The 20,798-nt window shown below is 44.0% G+C and overlaps 1 protein-coding gene across 1 annotated transcript in view; it reads right to left on the bottom strand.

Annotated features, from left to right (window-relative positions):
• RNGTT (RNA guanylyltransferase and 5'-phosphatase) overlaps nucleotides 1-19,623 on the bottom strand; it is a 576,238-nt gene extending 556,615 nt beyond the window's left edge. The window contains exons 1-3 of the mRNA XM_069726381.1: nucleotides 19,349-19,623; nucleotides 8,160-8,269; nucleotides 1,297-1,400 (exon numbers count right to left, since the gene is read on the bottom strand). Of these exons, the coding sequence (XP_069582482.1) occupies nucleotides 1,297-1,400; nucleotides 8,160-8,269; nucleotides 19,349-19,412 (278 nt within the window). The 5' untranslated portion in view covers nucleotides 19,413-19,623. The remainder of the gene's footprint in view (nucleotides 1-1,296; nucleotides 1,401-8,159; nucleotides 8,270-19,348) is intronic.
• Between the last annotated feature and the right edge of the window lie 1,175 nt (nucleotides 19,624-20,798).

Genomic DNA, 20,798 nt, shown 5'->3' with positions numbered 1-20,798 from the left:
GGACAGCACCATGGAGAATACCAAAGAAAAGGTCCCAGGGTGGGTACAGGAGCCCAAGGACCATAGTCCCTGGCAAGAACCAGACTACATATATAAATGATCCGAAAGATCAGAAGAAATCTAGATATCTAAAGAGATCCGCAGAGATAATCACAGTGGTGAGTGTCTGATATACCACTATAATGGGCAATTTCAGTATGAATGCGGTAAACAAGGTATGCAGCAGAAACAGAGAGTGAAATACACCCATTGTACCCCAATACCAATAATGAACCGCAGTGAGTTATTACAGTTATTGTGATATATACTTATAAACACCGTAGCCCCAGAATAAGTTTAAAAAACCTTATTGCCCAGCAAAAGCATGGTGACAGCCCCAGTCACAATACAATGAGGACTGTACAGACCAATAATCGGCTGCATGTGCTTAACGCCACCAGACTGATCCTTCATCTGTCCTCCTGGGTTCAGGTTAAAACCTGGTTTATATTATATTGCACTGTCAGATACGAGCCCTGCCAATGGTCCAAACAGAATTAATTGACTTTATGTGGAGGCTAGTAAGAAAGTGGGTAGCAAATTGTGTGGTCCACGTTTTAGTGTTACATCTTGTAAAAGAGAGAAATTTGGAAATTTGGGGCTAAAGCAAGATTTTAGGGGTAAAATTTAAATGTATTTATTTTTTATTCCACTTTGCATTAATTTCTGTGTAGCAAGTAAATATTTAAAAAATAACCTTCCCGACAACAGTTTTGAAGTACTTGATGGGTGCAGTTTTTAGATTGGTATCACTTTTGCAGAGTTTCCAATATATAGGCCCCTCAAAGTCCATTTAAATCTGAATAGATTTAAACAGATTTTGATTTGTTGAAAAAAATGAGAAATTGCTGCTAAAGTTTTAACCCCTCTAAAACTTTAACAAAAAAAATTATATTTCAAAAATGATTCAGGATGTAAAGTAGACATGGGAATTCTTATTTATTATTTTGTGTGGTTTAACTGTCTGATTTAAGGGCATAAAAATTTAAAGTTTGAAAAGTGCAAAGTTTTCTCATTTTTTAATCAAATGTTCGATATTTTCATAAATACACGCAAATCATTTTGACTGAAATTTACAACTGACATGAGGTACAATATCTTAAGAAAAAAACAATCGTAGAATCAGTGGGATCCATTGAAGCGTTCCCGAGTTGTTACCACAAACTGACAGTGGTCAGTTTTCAATAATTTGGCCTTGTCATGAAGGTCAAAATTAGCTCCAAAAACTAATTGGGATAAAATGGACATAAAACTCACCCTTTGCACTGTAGCTTTATGTACTTTATTCCTTCCTTTTCAATATCATTCCGATCATAGAACCTTGTAGTATTAGTTAAATCGACTAAAAGACCCATTTTTACCTGTAAAGGAAAAAAAAATGCAAAAAAGTATTCTTATCTTCCAAATCTACGGTTTACATTGGGTCATAATTAACCATGACGTCTTCAGCTTCACTTTAATTATTCTTTAGTAAGAAATGTTTGAATGCCAAAAGAACATATACTGTATGGGAACCGGTCATCTATTCAGGCCCCCTGAACCTCAGACACCATGAATCAGAGACGTACTGTGTCACTGCATTACTGACTGATAGTGAAGAACAGCAGTAAAGAGGGGTGGGGGCGGGCGGTTATGCAAGTTATAACTGGTAGGAGGCAAGACTCCTATGAACACACCAACAAAGAGACTTGTCAGTCAAGAGGAGTGGGGCACGTAGAAGAAGAAAGAAGGAGACAAGTTATACACAATAGAAACAATGGCCCGAATTCATAAATTCCTTTGTATCTCATCTCATTTTGTTTTGTTTTTTTTTGTTGGTGCACCCAATTCATTATTCGATTTGCTATTTTTTTTTAAGTCTATTTGCTCACCTATTTTTGTTTTTCCGCTTCGTCAGCAGGGTTTAACGATTCCAGATGTTTTCATCTGCTTTATCAATTGCAACTTTTTAAAAAGAATTTTGCACAACTCCACTCCAGTCCCCCCCTTCACTCCTCGTGTATTCTTGAGTTCACCCGTATTTTGGATCAATTTTTGCAGCATTTTGCATAACGTGCAATTTTTGGTATCAAATAGTTTCAAAAAAGCAGTTCAAGACAGGAAAAAAAATAAAATTAGACTTACCGGTAATTCAGTTTTTAGTAACCCACCATGACAGCACACCGGAGGATGTTACCCCTTTCCTAATAGGGACAGGAAACAGGAAAGGAAAGAGGGTAAACAACCCCCCCCCCCCAAGTGTTATTATAAAGGACCATAGGAGAAAGAATGCTTTTAATGCAAATTATACTTGTTTCCTCTTTATCTGAGAAGAACGAAAATTAAGCAAAAGGGAGGGATTCACCCTTGCCGTCGTGGTAGGTTACTAGAAACCGAATTACCAGTAAGTCTAATTCTATTTTCTCTAGTAACCCCCAACAACAGCACAATGGAGCAGTACCCAACAGTAATGTTTAGGGAGGGACTATAGCTCAGAGGACTTTCTCCCGAAGGCCAAGTCCTCTTCCGCCATCAGGTCTAGCCTGTAATGCTTGGAGAACGTATGGACCGAGGAACCAGGTAGCAGCTCTGCAGATCTGCTCGATGGAAGCACTGGCTTTCTAGGCCCATGAGACAGATGTTGCTCTGGTAGAGTGAGCCGTAAATGTCTCTGGCGGTGCAAGACCTTGGATGTGATATGCCTCCGAGATTGCTCTCTTGATCCAGTTGGCGATCGTGGACCTTGAAGTCTTCTTCCTCTTATTCTGTCCTTGAAGGTGAACAAACAGGCTTTGGTCCTTCCAATTTTTTTCCGTCACTTGAAGATAATAGAGTACCATTCTCTGAACGTCCAAAGTGTGGAACTGTTCTTCTTCTTTATTTCCCAGCTCTTGACAGAAGGAGGGAAGAATTATCTTCTGAGAATTGTGAAACTCTGAGACCACTTTGGGAAGAAATTACAGATCCAGTCGCAGAGTAAGTTGGTCCTGTAAGATTTTCATGTAGGGTTCGCTGATCGAGAGAGCTTGTAATTCACCCACTCTCCTGGCTGTAGTTATTGCTACTAGTAAGGCTGCTTTCCAGGAGAGTCTGTCTATGTTTATGGATGACAAGGGCTCAAATGGTGGCAGTGGGAGCCCCTTCAGGACCATATTAAAGTCTCAGGATGGTACCAAATTTGGACGTATGGGAGAAGCTGCTGTCGTAAACCTTCTAATCCATCGATGGTCGGCTAATATCCAGTCAAAATATCAGCTTAGAGCCGCCACCTGGACTTTGAGGGTGCTAGGTCTGAGACCCTTCTCTAGCACTTCTTGCAGAAAATCCAGGATCTGTGCTAAATTCATTGGTGTGGGTCAGGTTGTTCGGGCGCGCTCCATGAGATAAAGGTCTTCAATATATCCTGGTATATAGAGTTTGTTACTGCCTTTCTGCTTTTCTGTAGTGTCCTAATGACCCTTTCTGATAATCCTTTGGTCTTCAGGATTGAGAGCTCAGAAGCCAGGCACTCAGATGTAACCTCTCAGGATCCGGATAGAAGATTGACCCCTGGTGGAGGAAGTTTCTGACAGGGGGTAGCTCTACCGGTCCCTCTATTCTACCGAACCAGCTTCTTTTGGACCAGAATGGTGCTACCAAGATTACCTTGACCTTTTCCAATCTTATCTTTTGTAGAACCTTCGGTAGGATTGATAATGGAGGGAAGGCATAGGCGAGTCTGAATTTCCATGGGTGGGCTAATGCATCTACAACTAAGCAGGGATCAGCTGGAATTAGTGAAAAATATTGATCCACTTTTGCGTTCTGTCCACTTGCAAAGAGATCTACCTGTGGATGGCCCCACCTTCTGATCAGTATCTGGAAGACTTCAGAGTCTAGACTCCATTCCCCTGGATGAATTTCTGTTCTGCTCAGAAAATCGGCCTGTATGTTTACCGCACCCTTTATGTGCAGAGCGGACAAGGAGAGAATTTGTTCTTCAGACCACGAGAATATTCTGGCTGATACTGCCTTCAGGTACTCGTGCTTTGTACTTCCTTGATGATGAAGGTGGGCAACTGTTGTCTGAGTATATTTTGACATGAGTATCCTGGACTAGGGCTACTGCAGTCCTGAGTACCTCCTCTACTGCCTTCAGCTCCCTGAAGTTTGAGGATTGTTAGCTCTCATCTGACCAGTATTTTAGGAATACGTGTTGGGATACCATGGCTCCCCATCCTTTCCAACTGGCGTCTTCTTTTATAGTGATAGCTGGGTCTTGCGCTCAGGGGACTCCTCTGCTCAATTTCTTGGTTTTTAGCCACCATGTCAACGAGGTCTTTATGAGAGCTGGCATCCAGATCTTCTTCTCCAAGGATTCTGGGAATCCGTCCAAGTTTGCCAGGATGTGTGTCTGAAGTGGTGTGTGCTTGTGCCCATGCTACCATCTGGATGCAGGACGTCATGGATCCGAGAACCGACATGACCCATCTTAATGATACCACCTTCTTTCTCTGTAGTGTCGTTATCTTTAATTTTAACAAGATCTGTTTTTGTTTGAACAAGAAGGATGTTTAGCTGAGTGAGTCTAGTAGGACTCCCAAAAATTTCTTTGTTGTTGCGGGAACCATATCTGACTTTTTGAGGTTCACTATTATTATTTATATAGCAACAATAGTTCCATGGTGCTGTACATGAGAAAGGGGTTACATACAGAGTTATAGATATCATTTACAGTGAACAAATTTACAATGACCGACTGGTACAGAGGGGAGAGGACCCTGTCCTTGCGGACTTACATTCTACAGGATAATGGGGAAGAGACAGAAGGTCGGGTGTGCAGCAGCTCTGGTGGCGGTGAGGCGGCAGCTCGGGTGGTGGTGAGGCAGCAGAATCCAGCACTATACAGCCTAGAGACGATAAGATCTGGGTCATCATCTATAGAAGTTCCTGTAGCATGGGTACTGACGGAGCCACCAACAAGAAATCGTCGAGGTATGGAACTATGCATAGGTGCGGACCTCTGATGTATGCCGTGACCTCTGACATCTTTGTGAAGATCTGTATGGTCGAGGATAGACCAAATGGGAGAACTTTAACTGATAATGGACTGTGTGCTCCCCCTGGGCAATTGGGAAACTTAAGAATTTAAGAAGTTGTGTGGATCGGGATGTGGTAATATGCAGCCTGTAGGTCTATTGTCGCCATGACAAAATCCTTCCCAATCAGAGGTACTGTTGACTTGACAGATTCCATCTTGAATCTTCTGTATGTTATGTAATGATTCAGGGGTTTCAGATTGATTATAACTCGATAGGACCTGATTGTTTTTTTATGAGGAACAGGTTTGAATAATGTCCCGTTTCTTTCCCTTTCCGGGACTATGGAGACTACCTTGATAGATAATATGCCCTTCACTCCCGCTATCAAGGTAGACTGTAGCTCTGGATTGTAGAGTTGCATTGTATTTGGAGGATATGAGGCAAACCATCTTTATTCCTTCCTTGACTGATGTTAGCGTCCACTGGTCTGAATAGATCTTGTGTCACTGTGGAAGGAAGTCTGAGATGCGACCTCCTAAAGTGTTGGTATCATGGCTTATTTTGTCTCGGAGTGGGGAAGAAAACGATTTCTGCCTTTCCCCCCTTTCTTGTAGCTCCAGCAACCTGATTTGCCCTTCCCCTTGAATTGGGGTGTATGATCTTTTGGGGGCGAAAGGGCCTTTTCCTAGTATTCCTAGGTTCAGGTAAGGTCTTCTTTTTATCTGAAGCCTTCTCTAACAGCTCGTCGAGAGCAGGACCAAACATGTAATTCCTTTTGAAGGGGATAGAACATACCTTAATTTTCGCAGTCATGTTCCCGCTCCAGGATCTTAGTCAGAGTGCTCGTCTCACAGAGTTGGATAACAATGAAGATCTTGCTGCCATTCTTACAGATTCTGCAAAGGCATCTGCTAGGAACCCTGTTGCTTTCCGGAGGAGAGGTAGAGAAGCTAGGATGTCCTCTCTGGTGTGTTCCTTCAGCTGCCCCAGCCAACGGTACATCGGGCCAGAAAGGTAGCCATAGAGCTGGTATTAACCGTAATAAAGATGCCGAGGTTTACCATGATTTCTTCAGTAGCCCATCCATCTGGTGTTCCAGAGGGTCCTTCAACTGTGAGACATCCTCAAATGGTAGTGTGGCTTTTGCAGCTACCCAAGCAATCTGGACGTCGACCTTTGGAATCTCTGACCAGCATGATGCCGTTTCGAAGTCCACAGGGAACCTGTCATTCATCTCTGCTGGAATGGTTAACCTCTTTTCTGGGGATTCCCACTCCTCTAGCACCAGGTCCCGGATGTTTTTATGAATGGGAAACACCTGCTTCTTCCTAAAACAGACTCCCCCCGAACATTTCTTCCTGTACCGTTTGGGCAGTCTTCTCCTCCTCAATCTCCATGGTCCTCCTTACTGCCATGAGGAGTTCTTCTATATCACCTGAGGAGAAATATCTCTCCTGTTGGGAGACCTCTGGGTCCAGGATCAATGTGCCTTCTTCCAGAGGTTCGTCTGGGATCGACATTTCATCCTGAGAGTCATCATTCCCTTCCTCCTCTAGATTAGGCTTTCTCCGTTTAGTTTCCGGAGGGACACTGGGAGAGGATGCAGGCTGGGAAAAAGCGGCCAGGGAGGTTTTAATCTCCTGTTGGAGTAGGCCCTTAATTTCTTCCATCAAGGATTGTTGCTCTTCCCTGATGACTGTCTCAGTGCATTCTTTGCATATTGTCTTCTTATGCGAAGAGGCCAGCTTTTTTGCACAGACTGCACATCTCCATGAAGTCTTGGACTTGCTTCCTGGTGCAGGTTCCTTGTCCCCCTACAAGTAAAAGAGAAGGAATAATAAGGTTCTAAACCTGCACACAGGGAATAGACACCCAGGGCCAGAGTACTTACTGGGGCCGGGAGGGTGCTGAGATCTGCAGACACAGAGCGAGAGGAACCTGACATCTCCATGCTGTTACAACACAGTGGTCCTAACTTAGATGTCTTCCTTGTCCAGGGCTCTTATATGGGCGACCGGATTTCCAGTTCCTGTCCTCTGATTAAAGGACCTCCTACCTCCGATGTCCAGGTGTGGTTGAGGGGCCCGCCGACACCATCTGCGCTGTATTGCTTATGCATTCCAGCATGGAACGCAAAAATCCTGCTGGTGCGCTGAAGCTGGACGGCATGTGACGTCACCTCCTGCCGCTGGCCCAGAAGATCTCACACGTGCACGGCCAGTGCGACACACTTCCTGGATCTGCACCGCCGGAGGAGAGGAGGCTGGAGAGCTAAGAGAGGCCTCCAGCTGAAGAATCCCCCACAGACCTTACCCGAAGGTGCGGAATGGAGGGGGGTCTCCGAGTCCTGATGGAGACAGAGCAGCACTCCGGGAGGAGAGGTAAGTCTGCATCACTGCTGTACCCCACCCGGTGACTGTTGCTGGCACAGCACACTGTGGATGACCTCTACATCACTAGTAGGGACAGGAAGGAACACTGAGGGGTAGAATGTGGGAGGAGTTATTTAACTTTTTTGATATTTCCGGTCCCTATTAGGTAAGGGGTAAAATCCTCCGGTGTGCTGTCGTGGGGCGTTACTAGAGAAAAACAAAACTATTTTTTATTACCTTTTGCCAAATTCATGAATCGCGTGTGCTTTTTGACGAATTTGGTGGCAAATAATACTACAAGACCAAAAAAAAAAAAGCAAAATGATGAATCGGGGCCTAAGACTATTCGCTCAGGAACTAGGAAACCCAAGGAAATTAGTCATGTATCCCAAGTAATAACAAGAACAGATTTTTGTGGTAAAGAAATTGAAAGTCAATAGCTTGAAAGGACATAAATGATTACAAGTCCCCAGATATTAGAAAACTACTGTAAAAAAAATGGCTAAATTGGCAAAGATTCATATGTATGACATGAATGCAAACATTATAAACATATGGCACAATTGCATATTGGAGTCCAGTTCACGATGAAGCCCAATAGGAACTACAGTAGATGATGGGAAATTGTTGGTGATTGGAGTAAAAATGCAGATTAGAACAGTTATTTAGAGCAGAGTAAAAACATCTTAATTGTATCAGAAAGTAAAGGATTCCTAATCAAAACTAAAGAGAAGCATAATTCTCAAACCTTAAGACTCTTCAGATAGTTTGATAGCATGCTCGGGTGAAAACGATTCTCCTCGGGCACCTGATCATCAAATTTGGGTCCAAGCATAGTTTTTAAAGGTAAGAATTTTCCTGTAAATAGAACATAAAATGATGAATGGGACATTACTTAAGTTACCAAAGGTGAACTCTTGAAAACAGCCATTAGGAGAACCCAGGATTAACAAGCGTTTTAATACAACTAACTTGGGCAGCACCGTGGCGCAGTGGCTAGCACTGCAGCCTTGCAAAGAGTTCATATGTTCTCTGCGTGTTTGCATGGGTTTCCTCCGGGCAATCCTGTTTCCTCCCACATTCCAAAGACATACTGATAGGGATTCTAGATTGTGAGCCCCAACGGGGACAGCAACGATAATGTGTGCAACCTGTAAAGCGCTGCGGAATACGTTAGCGCTAATATTATTATTATTATTATTATTATTAACTAGCCTGTTGCAACATTACTAGATGGTGGCCCGATTCGAACGCATCTGGCATTCTATAATAATATGTATGTAGTTTATTTATGAAGATTTAAGAATAATGCAATGAATACACATGATTTTCCGGGTAAAATATATACATCTCTAGATGTTGGCCAGATTCGAACGCATCAGGTATTCTAGAATATGTATGTATATAGCAGCCACATAGTATATAGCACAGGCCACGACATATTCTTGAATACCAGATGCGTTAATACAGGCCACGCAGTATATAACAGTGGCCATGCAGAATATAACATTGCCCACATAGTATATAACACCGGCCACGTAGTATATAGCAGCCATGCAGTATATAACGCAGCCCACACAGTATATAACACTGCCCACATAGTATATAACACTGCCCACATAGTATATAGCAGCCATGTAGTATATAACGCAGCTCACGCAGTATATAACATTGTCCACATAGTATATAACACTGCTCACGTAGTATATAGCAGCCATGTAGTATATAACGCAGCCCACGCAGTATGTAACACAGCCCACGTAGTATATAGCAATGTGGGCACTATATGCGTGGTTAAAAAAGACTTAAAATAAAAAATAAACATATACTCACCTTCCGAAGGCCCCTTGAAGTCCTGGCACCTGTGTGCGGTGCACGTGGCAGCTTCTGGTCCCAGGGTTGGTATGAGCGCAGGACCTGTGATGACGTCGCGGTCACATGACCGTGACGTCATGGAAGGTCCTTCTCGCATAGCATTCTTGGCACCGGAACCTGCCGCTTGCACTGCCGAGGACAGCACGCCATGTCGGAGGGTGAGAATCTTTTTTTTTTTTTTTTTTTTATTATTATTATTTTTTTTTTAAGATTAGATCGTTTTACTATTGATGCTGCATATGCAGCATCAATAGTAAAAAGTTGGTCACACAGGGTTAATAGCTGCGTTAATGGAGTGTGTTACACCGCGGCATAATGCGGTCCATTAACGCTGCCATTAACCCTGTATGAGGGCTGACTGGAGGGGAGTATGGAGCGGGCACTGACTGCGGGGAGGAAGGAGCGGCCATTTTGCCACTGGACTGTGCCCGTCGCTGATTGGTCGTGGTAATGGTCGTGGGCGTTTTGCCACGACCAATCAGCTACTTGGATTTGTTAAATAACAAAAGATGCAGCACTCACCAGATTCTTGCTGAAGATAGTGTCCTTTATTCGCTTAAAGCGATGTGAGACATTATGCGGAGAGGCGCCTCTCCGCATAATGTCTCACATCGCTTTAAGCGAATAAAGGACACTATCTTCAGCAAGAATCTGGTGAGTGCTGCATCTTTTGTTATTTAACAAGTTGGAAAGTCTGTCTGCTTTATATGCTAAGCACCACCCGGCATCTGCAAACACATAGACTGGTGGCTTGAAGTTTATGCCAAGACTTCTCCTACACTGTTACTGCCTGTGAAGATTAACACATCGAGTGCCGCTCAGTTCCTTTTCTGCGGGTCAGCTACTTGGATTTCCATGACAGACAGAGGCCGCGACCAATGAATATCCGTGACAGACAGACAGATAGACAGATGGAAGTGACCCTTAGACAATTACATAGTAGATCAGTGAAGCGGTGTTTAAATCCCACGCCAATACCACTGATATATATATATATATATACACACATACTAGCTGAAGAGCCCGGCGTTGCCTGGGCATAGTAAATATCTGTGGTTAGTTATAGCACCTCACGTCTCTTATTTTCCCATCATGCCTCTCATTTTCTCCCTTACACCTCTCATTTTCCCCCTCACTCCTCTCATTCCCCCCTAACACTTGTCATTTCGACCTGACATCTGTCATTTTACGATCACTCCACTATTTTCCCTCACTTCTCTCATTTTGCACTCACACCTTTTCATTTTCACCTCACACCCCTCACACAGCAGAAGCCGCACGGCGTGGCGGTCAGGTGTTTTAGGAGCGGATTTATTAGGTACTCCGCTGCTATTGGTTAGACAGTTGAATTTAGCCCTATCACTGTGTGCCCCTTCCCTTTATATACTTCACCCAGCCTGTCACCAGCATACCCCTTGAAAAAGGCATTAGCCGAAACGCGCGTCGGGGAGGACAGGGGTGAGGTGCCAGTCCATACGAGTGATTTCTCTACTTTACCCGGTATGTATATACTAGATATTGTGCATGGGTGTTGCTATTAAATCATGGACCACACAGTTCTAAGTATATTTGGCTATACTAGGTCAGTCCTGCACAACTTTTGATTTCTTATGAGCTCTTTGTGTAAGGTTAGTAGTGTATATATTTTTGTACTGTAGACACCTATCCCCTGCCCGCTTAGGTGCATGCTTTGTGTAGCGCGGGGATTGCTCTGTCCCTCTGTCATGTTTTTATCTGGCATTATTGTTAATAAAGTTTCTTTTGTATCCTTCATAATTTTGGACTGTTTGCTGCTTTCTTTTTTCTGCTGATTTTGGTTGTATTATTGCAGTTTGTCCAGTATGGTCCTCCTTTTGGTCCCATTGCTTTCTATATATGAACATACCCTTATTGGGTTTAATTAACAATGTTGGTGACCCTGCCTTATTCCACATTATTGTTCTGATTAAAATAATCCCCATATAATGTTGCTGCGATTAAAAAAAAAAAAAAGTGACATACTCACCTCTCGTTGCTGTCCGCTGCTCCCCAGCGTCGCCGGCTCTCTGCAGTGACTGTTCAGGCAGAGGGCACGCACTAACCACGTCATCGTGCTCTCTGACTTGAACTTCACAGCCAGAGGATGCGGAAGACGAAGCGCAGTGGTGGAACGGGGACAGGTGAATATCGCATTGCTCATCCTCCCCCAGTCTTACCCACCCTCCTGGCGCTGCATATAAGTCCCTGCATATCGGGAGACTGACATCTCTCTTCCTGTCTTCCTTCCTGTGCTGAGCAGTCAATGATACCGCTCATCAAAGTAATGAATATGCGCTCCACGCCTATGGGAGTGGAGACGTGTGCATATTCATTATTTTAATGAGCGGTACCACGTGACCGCTGAACACAGGAAGGAAGACAGGAAGAGAGATGCCGGCAACAGAGATGCAGGGACTGATATGCAGCGATGACCCCATGAGGGTGAGTATGATGGCTTCTGCTCCCCCACCGGCAACGACTCGTGTATAAGCCGACTTATACACGAGTATATATGGTACTTTATTAATAGGTATACAAAAGTAAATAATATAGACAATAAACCGCAGGATAAAGTGCACAAGGATAATGCTGAAGAATCACCGATACTGTGCACTCGCCAACAGTTAACAGGGAGCGTTTATCTAATAAGATCAATAGTAGCAGTAATTGTGACCAAATAGTCCAAAAATAGTATAAATAGATGCATATAAATAACGCTTACCAGTATACACTGTGTGCAGAATTATTAGGCAAATTGTATTATAGAGGATTATTTATATTATTGATCAACAACTATGTTCTCAATCAACCCAAAAGACTCAAATATCAAAGCTTAATATTTTTGGAAGCGAGTGGGGTTTTTGTTAGGTTTGGCTATCTTAAGCTACTTTCACACATCAGGTTTTTTGTTTCAGGCACAATCCGGCTAATGTTGTAAAAAACGGATACGTTGCAAATAGTTAAAAAACTGATGGAACGGATCCGTTTTTCTGGAGAGAGAGAGAGAGATCTCACATTTTATGAGGGACCACAGGTTCTCTATGGGGTTGAGGTCAGATGAACAAGGGGGCCATGTCATTAGTTTGTCTTCTTTGAGACCTTTTAATGGCCAGCCACGCTGTGGAGTAGTTGGAGGCATATAATGGAGCATTGTCCTGCATGAAAATCATGTTTTTCTTGAACGATACCGACTTCTTGAACTAATCCCAAACTGTTCTTCAACTATATCAATAGTAAAAGAATAAAAACTGAAAATGTAGGCCCCTTAAAAAAATAGTGAGGAAAGAATGGTTGTAGATGACGAGGAAAAAGCTAACATATTAAACACCTTCTTCTCCACGGTATTCACGGTGGAAAATGAAATGCTAGGTGAAATCCCAAGAAACAATGAAAACCCTATATTAAGGGTCACCAATCTAACCCAAGAAGAGGTGCGAAACCGGCTAAATAAGATTAAAATAGATAAATCTCCGGGTCCGGATGGCATACACCCACGAGTACTAAGAGAACTAAGTAATGTAATAGATAAACCATTATTTCTTATTTTTAGGGACTCTATAGCGACAGGGTCTGTTCCGCAGGATTGGCGCATAGCAAATGTGGTGCCAATATTCAAAAAGGGCTCTAAAAGTGAACCTGGAAATTATAGGCCAGTAAGTCTAACCTCTATTGTTGGTAAAATATTTGAAGGGTTTCTGAGGGATGTTATTCTGGATTATCTCAATGAGAATAACTGTTTAACTCCATATCAGCATGGGTTTATGAGAAATCGCTCCTGTCAAACCAATCTAATCAGTTTTTATGAAGAGGTAAGCTATAGGCTGGACCACGGTGAGTCATTGGACGTGGTATATCTCGATTTTTCCAAAGCGTTTGATACCGTGCCGCACAAGAGGTTGGTACACAAAATGAGAATGCTTGGTCTGGGGGAAAATGTGTGTAAATGGGTTAGTAACTGGCTTAGTGATAGAAAGCAGAGGGTGGTTATAAATGGTATAGTGTCTAACTGGGTCGCTGTGACCAGTGGGGTACCGCAGGGGTCAGTATTGGGACCTCTTCTCTTCAACATATTCATTAATGATCTGGTAGAAGGTTTACACAGTAAAATATCGATATTTGCAGATGATACAAAACTATGTAAAGCAGTTGGGCTGAAAGGTGGCAGATGAGGTTTAACAATGATAAATGTAAGGTTATACACATGGGAAGAAGGAATCAATATTACCATTACACACTGAACGGGAAACCACTGGGTAAATCTGACAGGGAGAAGGACTTGGGGATCCTAGTTAATGATAAACTTACCTGGAGCAGCCAGTGCCAGGCAGCAGCTGCCAAGGCAAACAGGATCATGGGGTGCATTAAAAGAGGTCTGGATACACATGATGAGAGCATTATACTGCCTCTGTACAAATCCCTAGTTAGACCGCACATGGAGTACTGTGTCCAGTTTTGGGCACCGGTGCTCAGGAAGGATATAATGGAACTAGAGAGAGTACAAAGGAGGGCAACAAAATTAATAAAGGGGATGGGAGAACTACAATACCCAGATAGATTAGCGAAATTAGGATTATTTAGTCTAGAAAAAAGACGGCTGAGGGGCGATCTAATAACCATGTATAAGTATATAAGGGGACAATACAAATATCTCGCTGAGGATCTGTTTATACCAAGGAAGGTGACGGGCACAAGGGGGCATTCTTTGCGTCTGGAGGAGAGAAGCTTTTTCCACCAACATAGAAGAGGATTCTTTACTGTTAGGGCAGTGAGAATCTGGAATTGCTTGCCTGAGGAGGTGGTGATGGCGAACTCAGTCGAGGGGTTCAAGAGAGGCCTGGATGTCTTCCTGGAGCAGAACAATATTGTATCATACAATTATTAGGTTCTGTACAAGGACGTAGATCTGGGGATTTATTATGATGGAATATAGGCTGAACTGGATGGACAAATGTCTTTTTTCGGCCTTACTAACTATGTTACTATGTTACTATGTTCTTGCTGTACCACTGCTTGAAGAAGTTGTCTTCCAGAAACTGGCAGTAGGTCTGGGGGTTGAGCTTCACTTCATCCTCAACCCGAAAAGGTCCCACAAGTTCATCTTTGATACCAGCCCATACCAGTACCCCACCTCCACCTTGCTGGCGTCTGAGTTGGAGTGGAGCTCTCTGCCCTTTACTGATCCAGCCTCTGGCCCATCAAGAGTCACTCTCATTTCATCAGTCCATAAAACCTTTGAAAAGTCAGTCTTAAGATATTTCTTGGCCCAGTCCTGACGTTTTATCTTATATTTCTTGTTCAAAGGTGGTCGTTTTTCAGCCTTCCTTATTTTGGCCATGTCCCTGAGTATCGCACACCTTGTGCTTTTTGTTACTCCAGTAGCGTTGCAGCTCTGAAATATGGCAAAACTGGTGGCAAATGGCATCTCGGCAGCTTCACGCTTGATTTTCCTCAATTCATGGGCAGTTATTTTGCGCCTTTTTTGCCCAACACGCTTCTTGCGACCCTGTTGGCTATTTGCCATGAAACGCTTGATTGTTCCATGATCACGCTTCAAAAGTTTGGCAATTTCAAGACTGCTCCATCTCTCTGCAAGACATCTAACAATTTTGGACTTCTTAGAGCCTGTCAAATCTCTCTTCTGACCCATTTTGCCAAAGGAAAGGAAGTTGCCTTATAATTAAGCACACCTTATATAGGGTTTTGATGTCATTTGACAACACCTCTCCTCATTACAGAGATGCACATCACCTACTTGATTTAATTAATTGGTAGTTGGCTCTCAAGCCTGAACAGCTTGGAGTAGGACAACATGTATAAAAAGTATCATGTGATCAAAATACAACTTGCCTAATAATTCTACACACAGTGTATAGGTTGGAGGGTTAGCAGCACCGGACAGGACCTGAAAAAAAACCAACGTACATTTCGCTTTCCTGTATAGATGCTTAGATGCTCAACGGGATGTATAGTAATTAAAAACAAGAACCTTTTGTTTATCTAAGGTGGCCGGTCACATGGTCGGATCTGGCCAATAACATCAATTCAGTTGGCACATGTGCAGTAGAGTCAACAGGTCCTGCGTTGACAAGTATCAGACACAACTGCACATTAGTGGTTACTAGTGTAACTGGTCACATGATCAAATCCGACCAATAGTATCAAATCAGTTGCCATATTTGCAGTAAAATCAACAGGTCCTGCGTTAACACAAGTATCAGGCACAACTGTGCATTAGTGGTTACTAAGGTAACCAGTTACATGATCAGATCCGACCAATAATATCGGTTCAAATGGTGCATGCGCAGTGGGATCAGCAGGTCCTGCGTTGGCACAAGCGTCAAGCACAACTGCGCACGCACAGGGAAAAGTCATTTCCCAGCCGGGCGCAGAAGGCTGGAAAGACAGCGCAGTGATGGAGGAGAATGCAGACCACCAATGCGCATGCGTACCACATAATGTTAAGTGTGAACATGCCAAAAAATGGAAACAAATTCACTTCTCAGGTAAAACAATCCCATTGATTCAGAATGAGAGTTCACATGTACAGAAAGGTTACAATAAATGATAATAGAAAAATATCCAAAATGTTGCCGATCATAATATAGCATCAATGGGGTATATTAAATCCAAAGGAAGAAATGATATATTCAGGTTGTAGCCGATGAGAACAAATGAATAAGAAGCTAAAAAAAGAAATGAAATAAACTATTATCATTGAACCCTGCACAATCTACCAGACCATCATGTGGAATGAACTATTTTGGATTCCGGTATTTTGTTCTTGGAAGGTGAGCTGAGTAATTTTTCCTTTTTCTTATATGCTAATTAAAACTACGGGTTTCCAGTTATTAAGACTCTAGGGTACGTTAAAGGGGTTTACCAGGCTACAAGATATTTTCAGGATTTGGCTCTGCTCTGCAGTTTGAGCAGTCATCACATGGGCAAGTGTATTCACAAGTCAATTAACAGCTCTTCCTGTGTTTCTCAACATTTATTAAGAGAATCATCAGGGGATAAAAGCTAGGTGGTGATATGCATACCGGCTTAGGTTGAAGTGACAATTGCACCAGTGGAACACCGTCGCACCACACGCACACACACTGAATACGTCGTACGCACTACACACACTGTATACGCCATACACAGCCTCTTGTGCGGTACCACCAGGGGTGAGAGAGTCAGAGTGCAAGTGGGAGACAGCTCAAACGGGACAGCACATGAGGGGAGAACACAGCATAAGGAAAAAGACAGCAGACAAGGGGGATAGCACATGGGTAGACAGGTCAAAGAAGAGAGCACAGACGGGAGAGAGAGGCGGGTGAGCAGATGGAGGGGGAGGGGGAGAGATTCTCAGCGCTGCAAAGCCTGCCTATTACCGCACTCCCGATGCAATAGCGCTAGGCCTCCATCTACTTCTATACATAAACTGCATTCCTATACATCTACTGCTTTTTGTACCATTGGGACCCCTTTCCTAATTGTAATTTTCACACTCTTTCTCTCTGGATCCCTAGACAGCCCAGGGAGTCCATCACTTCACATACTGGTACAAGTGGATGTTTCCTTTTGTCTTCCAAGAAGGACAACCTTGCATATCTCATTCACAGCCTGAAGAAGGGAACATTGCCTGAAACGTTGCTATTGTTCACCTTGCGGTGTAATAAAAAGCATTAAAAAAAGTCCTTTTTGTGCCTATTCTTGGAGTGCTATTCCTTTAAACACTTAATTGTATATTGAAAATGGTATGCTAATTGCACCCAGAACGTTATAGAGCAGAAAGGTTAAAAAGTATTTGAGCAATATGTTATATCAGTATTTGCAAACCAAAACCAGGAGTGGGTGAAAAATACAGAAGTCGTGACATTTTTCTATTATACTTTTCCCAGCCCCTATCAACAGAACAGTCTGCTGCAGGCACTACTGATGATTACATCAGCTTTCTTTTTACTTGTAGCACAGATTTTGTTTTTCTATGTATCTACCTACTAACAAACCTTGTGCTTCAGCTCCTTATCATATCATTTGTTTGCTGCCAGCATCCAGAGGCTGAAGGAATATATTCTTCACTAGTTTGAAGCCAGCATCCATAGGCTGAAGGAATCTATTCTTCACTAGTTTGCTGCCAGCATCCGCAGGCTGAAGGAATCTATTCTTCACTTGCTTGCTGCCAGCATCCATAGGCTGAAGGAATCTATACTTCACTTCTTTACTGCCAACATCCAGAAGCTACATGAATCTATACTATACTTATTTACTGCAAGCATCCAAAGGCTGAAGCAATCTATGTTACACTTGTTTGTTGCCAGCATCCATAGGCTGAAGGAATCTATTCTTCACTTGTGTTTGCAGCCAGCATCCGTAGGCTGATGGAATCTATTCTTCACTTGTTTGCAGCCACCATCCAGAGGCTGGAGGAACCTATTCTTTACTCGTTTGCTGCCAGCATCCATAGGCTGAACGAATCTATACTTCACTTCTTTACTGCCAACATCCAGAGGCTGAAGGAATCTACACTTCACTTCTTTACTGCCATCAGCCAAAGGCTACATGAATCTATACTATACTTATTTACTGCAAGCATCCAAAGGCTGGAGCAATCTATGTTACACTTGTTTGCAGCCAGCATCCAGAGGCTGATGGAATCTATTCTTCACTTGTTTGCAGCCAGCATCCAGAGGCTGAAGGAATCTATTCTTCACTTGTTTGCAGCCAGCATCCAGAGGCTGAAGGAATCTATTCTTTACTCGTTTGCAGCCAGCATCCAGAGGCTGGAGGAACCTATTCTTCACTTGTTTGCTGCCAGCATTTAGAGGCTGGAGGAACCTATTCTTTACTTGTTTGCTGCCAGCATCCATAAGCTGAAGGAATCTATACGTCACTTCTTTAGGCTACTTTCACACTAGCGTTAACTGCAATCCGCCGCAATGCGTCGTTTTGCAGAAAAAACGCATCCTGCAAAAGTGCTTGCAGGATGCGTTTTTTCCCCATAGACTTGTATTGACGACGCATTGCGACGGATTGCCACACGTCGCATCCGTCTTGAGACGGATGCGTCGTGCTTCTGCGGACCGTCGGGAGCAAAAAACGCTACATGTAACGTTTTTTGCTCCTGACGGACCGCTTTTTCCGACCGCGCATGCGCGGCCGGAACTCCGCCCCCACCTCCCCGCACCTTACAATGGGGCAGCGGATGCGCCGGAGAAATGCATCCGCTGCCTCCATTGTGCAATGTGTTAAACGCTAGCGTCGGAATCTCTCCCCGACGCATTGCGACGGGGAGATTCCGACGCTAGTGTGAAAGTTGCTATACTGCCAACATCCAGAGGCTGAAGGAATCTACACTTGACTTCTTTACTGCCATCAGCCAAAGGCTACATGAATCTATACTATACTTATTTACTGCAAGCATCCAAAGGCTGGAGCAATCTATGTTACACTTGTTTACTACCAGCATCCAAAGGCTGGAGGAATCCATGCTTCACTTGTTTGATACCAGTATTCAGAGGCTGATGTAATCTATGTGTTGTGATAGATTATATCTTCCATACACAGCTTCATGGTAGCCATGGGGGGGGGGGGTAGATGTATTCCTTTCCAGAGCCTTAGCTAACCTGGACACCAAACTCTCAGCTGCTAACAGGAGTGGGACAGGGTGGGCTGTTTGTGGATGGAAACACTTCTGATCCATGACAGCAAGCAGTGATCTTGATAACTGTGAGGAGCAGATCGGAGCCTCTTCAATCAGCACAGAGCTGTCTGACTACGGCACCCACAGATGTAACTCACCAGCCGTATGTGGGACATGTACACAAGTGATGACTGGCCAGACACACGTACACAGCTGTCCGTGCCATGAAGCATGCCCAGGCAGCCTGCCCCACACAGCGTGCACAGCAGAGTACGGGATGACTGTGGGAAGCAGACGACACGTGACTGGGGCAGGCTTCGTGGACGGAGAGGATTTCCCCTGCTCGCAGATGCCGACATGATGCCATCCAGTGTGTAGTGTCAGCACCCCACTCGCGCCCTGCTGCAGCCATTTACCTGCCACCGGCTGTCCCCTGCGAGGGCAGTTCAGCCACCTGGGTGGTATCTTGTTATGAGCCATGCTGATGGAGACAGGAGTAGGTTACACTGATATTATTGTTCCTGGAGGCTCAGCCGTCACGTGACCCCTCCCAGGACCACTCACAGCGGCGAGCTCACACAGTGACGTCACCCCCTTACGTAACGGAACAGGGCTCCCACCGGGATCCCGCGTCTCTCAAACCCCATTCAAAGTAGTGCACTCAGCCCACAATGCACAGCGGCACCAACATACACAGGGAGGGCGCTTCCGGGATGGGGAAACTTCCGGTGGAAGTCCTACACGGGGTTGTAGGAGGGTGACATCTGGCGAGTAACTGCGGAACTGCAGGACAGGAGGCTACTAGTTGGGGCTGTGTCTCCGTCTGTGATTCCTCTGGGTACACAACGGGGAGTGACGTCATAGCTCACTGGTCTGACTGTACACCGGAGTGTGGCTGCTTCTATCTCTCTGCCCGCTCGGGACAAGACCCTGTCAGCACAAAGTCACTTTACCCTGCTGCAGGACTGGGTGTCAGTATAGGCGGGCTCTGCTAGCTCTGGCATTGGGCACCATAATGAGACAGTGTGAGGCCCGTGTCACACTAGCAGTATTTGGTCAGTATTTTACATCAGTATCTGTAGCCAAAACCAGGAGTGGAACAATCAGAGGAAAAGTATAATAGAAACATGTCACCGTTCCTGCATTTTTGACCACTCCTGGTTTTGGCTTACAAATACTGAGGTCAAATACTGAACGTGTGACGGCAGCCATGGACCGCTCTGGTATGGGACACGATAGCAGACGTCATTCAAAAGTCCACCTCAGCCTGCAAATTCAAGCCCAGACACAGCTTGGAGATGGAAAAATAAAGTTATCGTGCTTGGAAGAAGGGACGTAAAAAAAGGGCAAAAACGAAAAATGTCCCAGTCCTTAAAGGTACTTTGTCTCCAGGAGAGTGGTGGCTGAAATCATGCACCAAGTGTCTGCTATACGCTGCCCGTGGAATAGCATGTAACAGCTGTCAGTAGGCACCACTATTCAACTGTCTATGACAGCCTAGGAGTGTTGTTCCTACTGATAGATTCCCTTTAAATTGTAAGATGTAATCCACTTTACGCTACTAGATATGTTGGGGACATGATTTTGAGTTGCTTACTAATGTATTGTTATTACAGGTTGTGATAACACCGCATTTAATCTTACTTATGCCAGACAATTTCAGTAGGCCAAAAGACATGGACTATTGTTCATACATGTCTGAACATTGACTCTTAAATTGATGTTTGTGAAATGTTGAGTGGCTGCTGTTTACCTATATCAGCTGCCACAGTTTACTGTGTTGCCATCCTTGGAAGCCAGGGCTGCAGGGTGATTGAACAATTGATGTTTGCTAATATATTGATTGCCTTTTGTATGTCTATGTAG

Source organism: Ranitomeya imitator, chromosome 5 (assembly GCF_032444005.1).
Source record: "Ranitomeya imitator isolate aRanImi1 chromosome 5, aRanImi1.pri, whole genome shotgun sequence".
NCBI lineage: Eukaryota > Metazoa > Chordata > Amphibia > Anura > Dendrobatidae > Ranitomeya > Ranitomeya imitator.
Note: the sequence above shows the minus strand (reverse complement) of the source record. Positions and strands in the feature narration are given on the sequence as shown.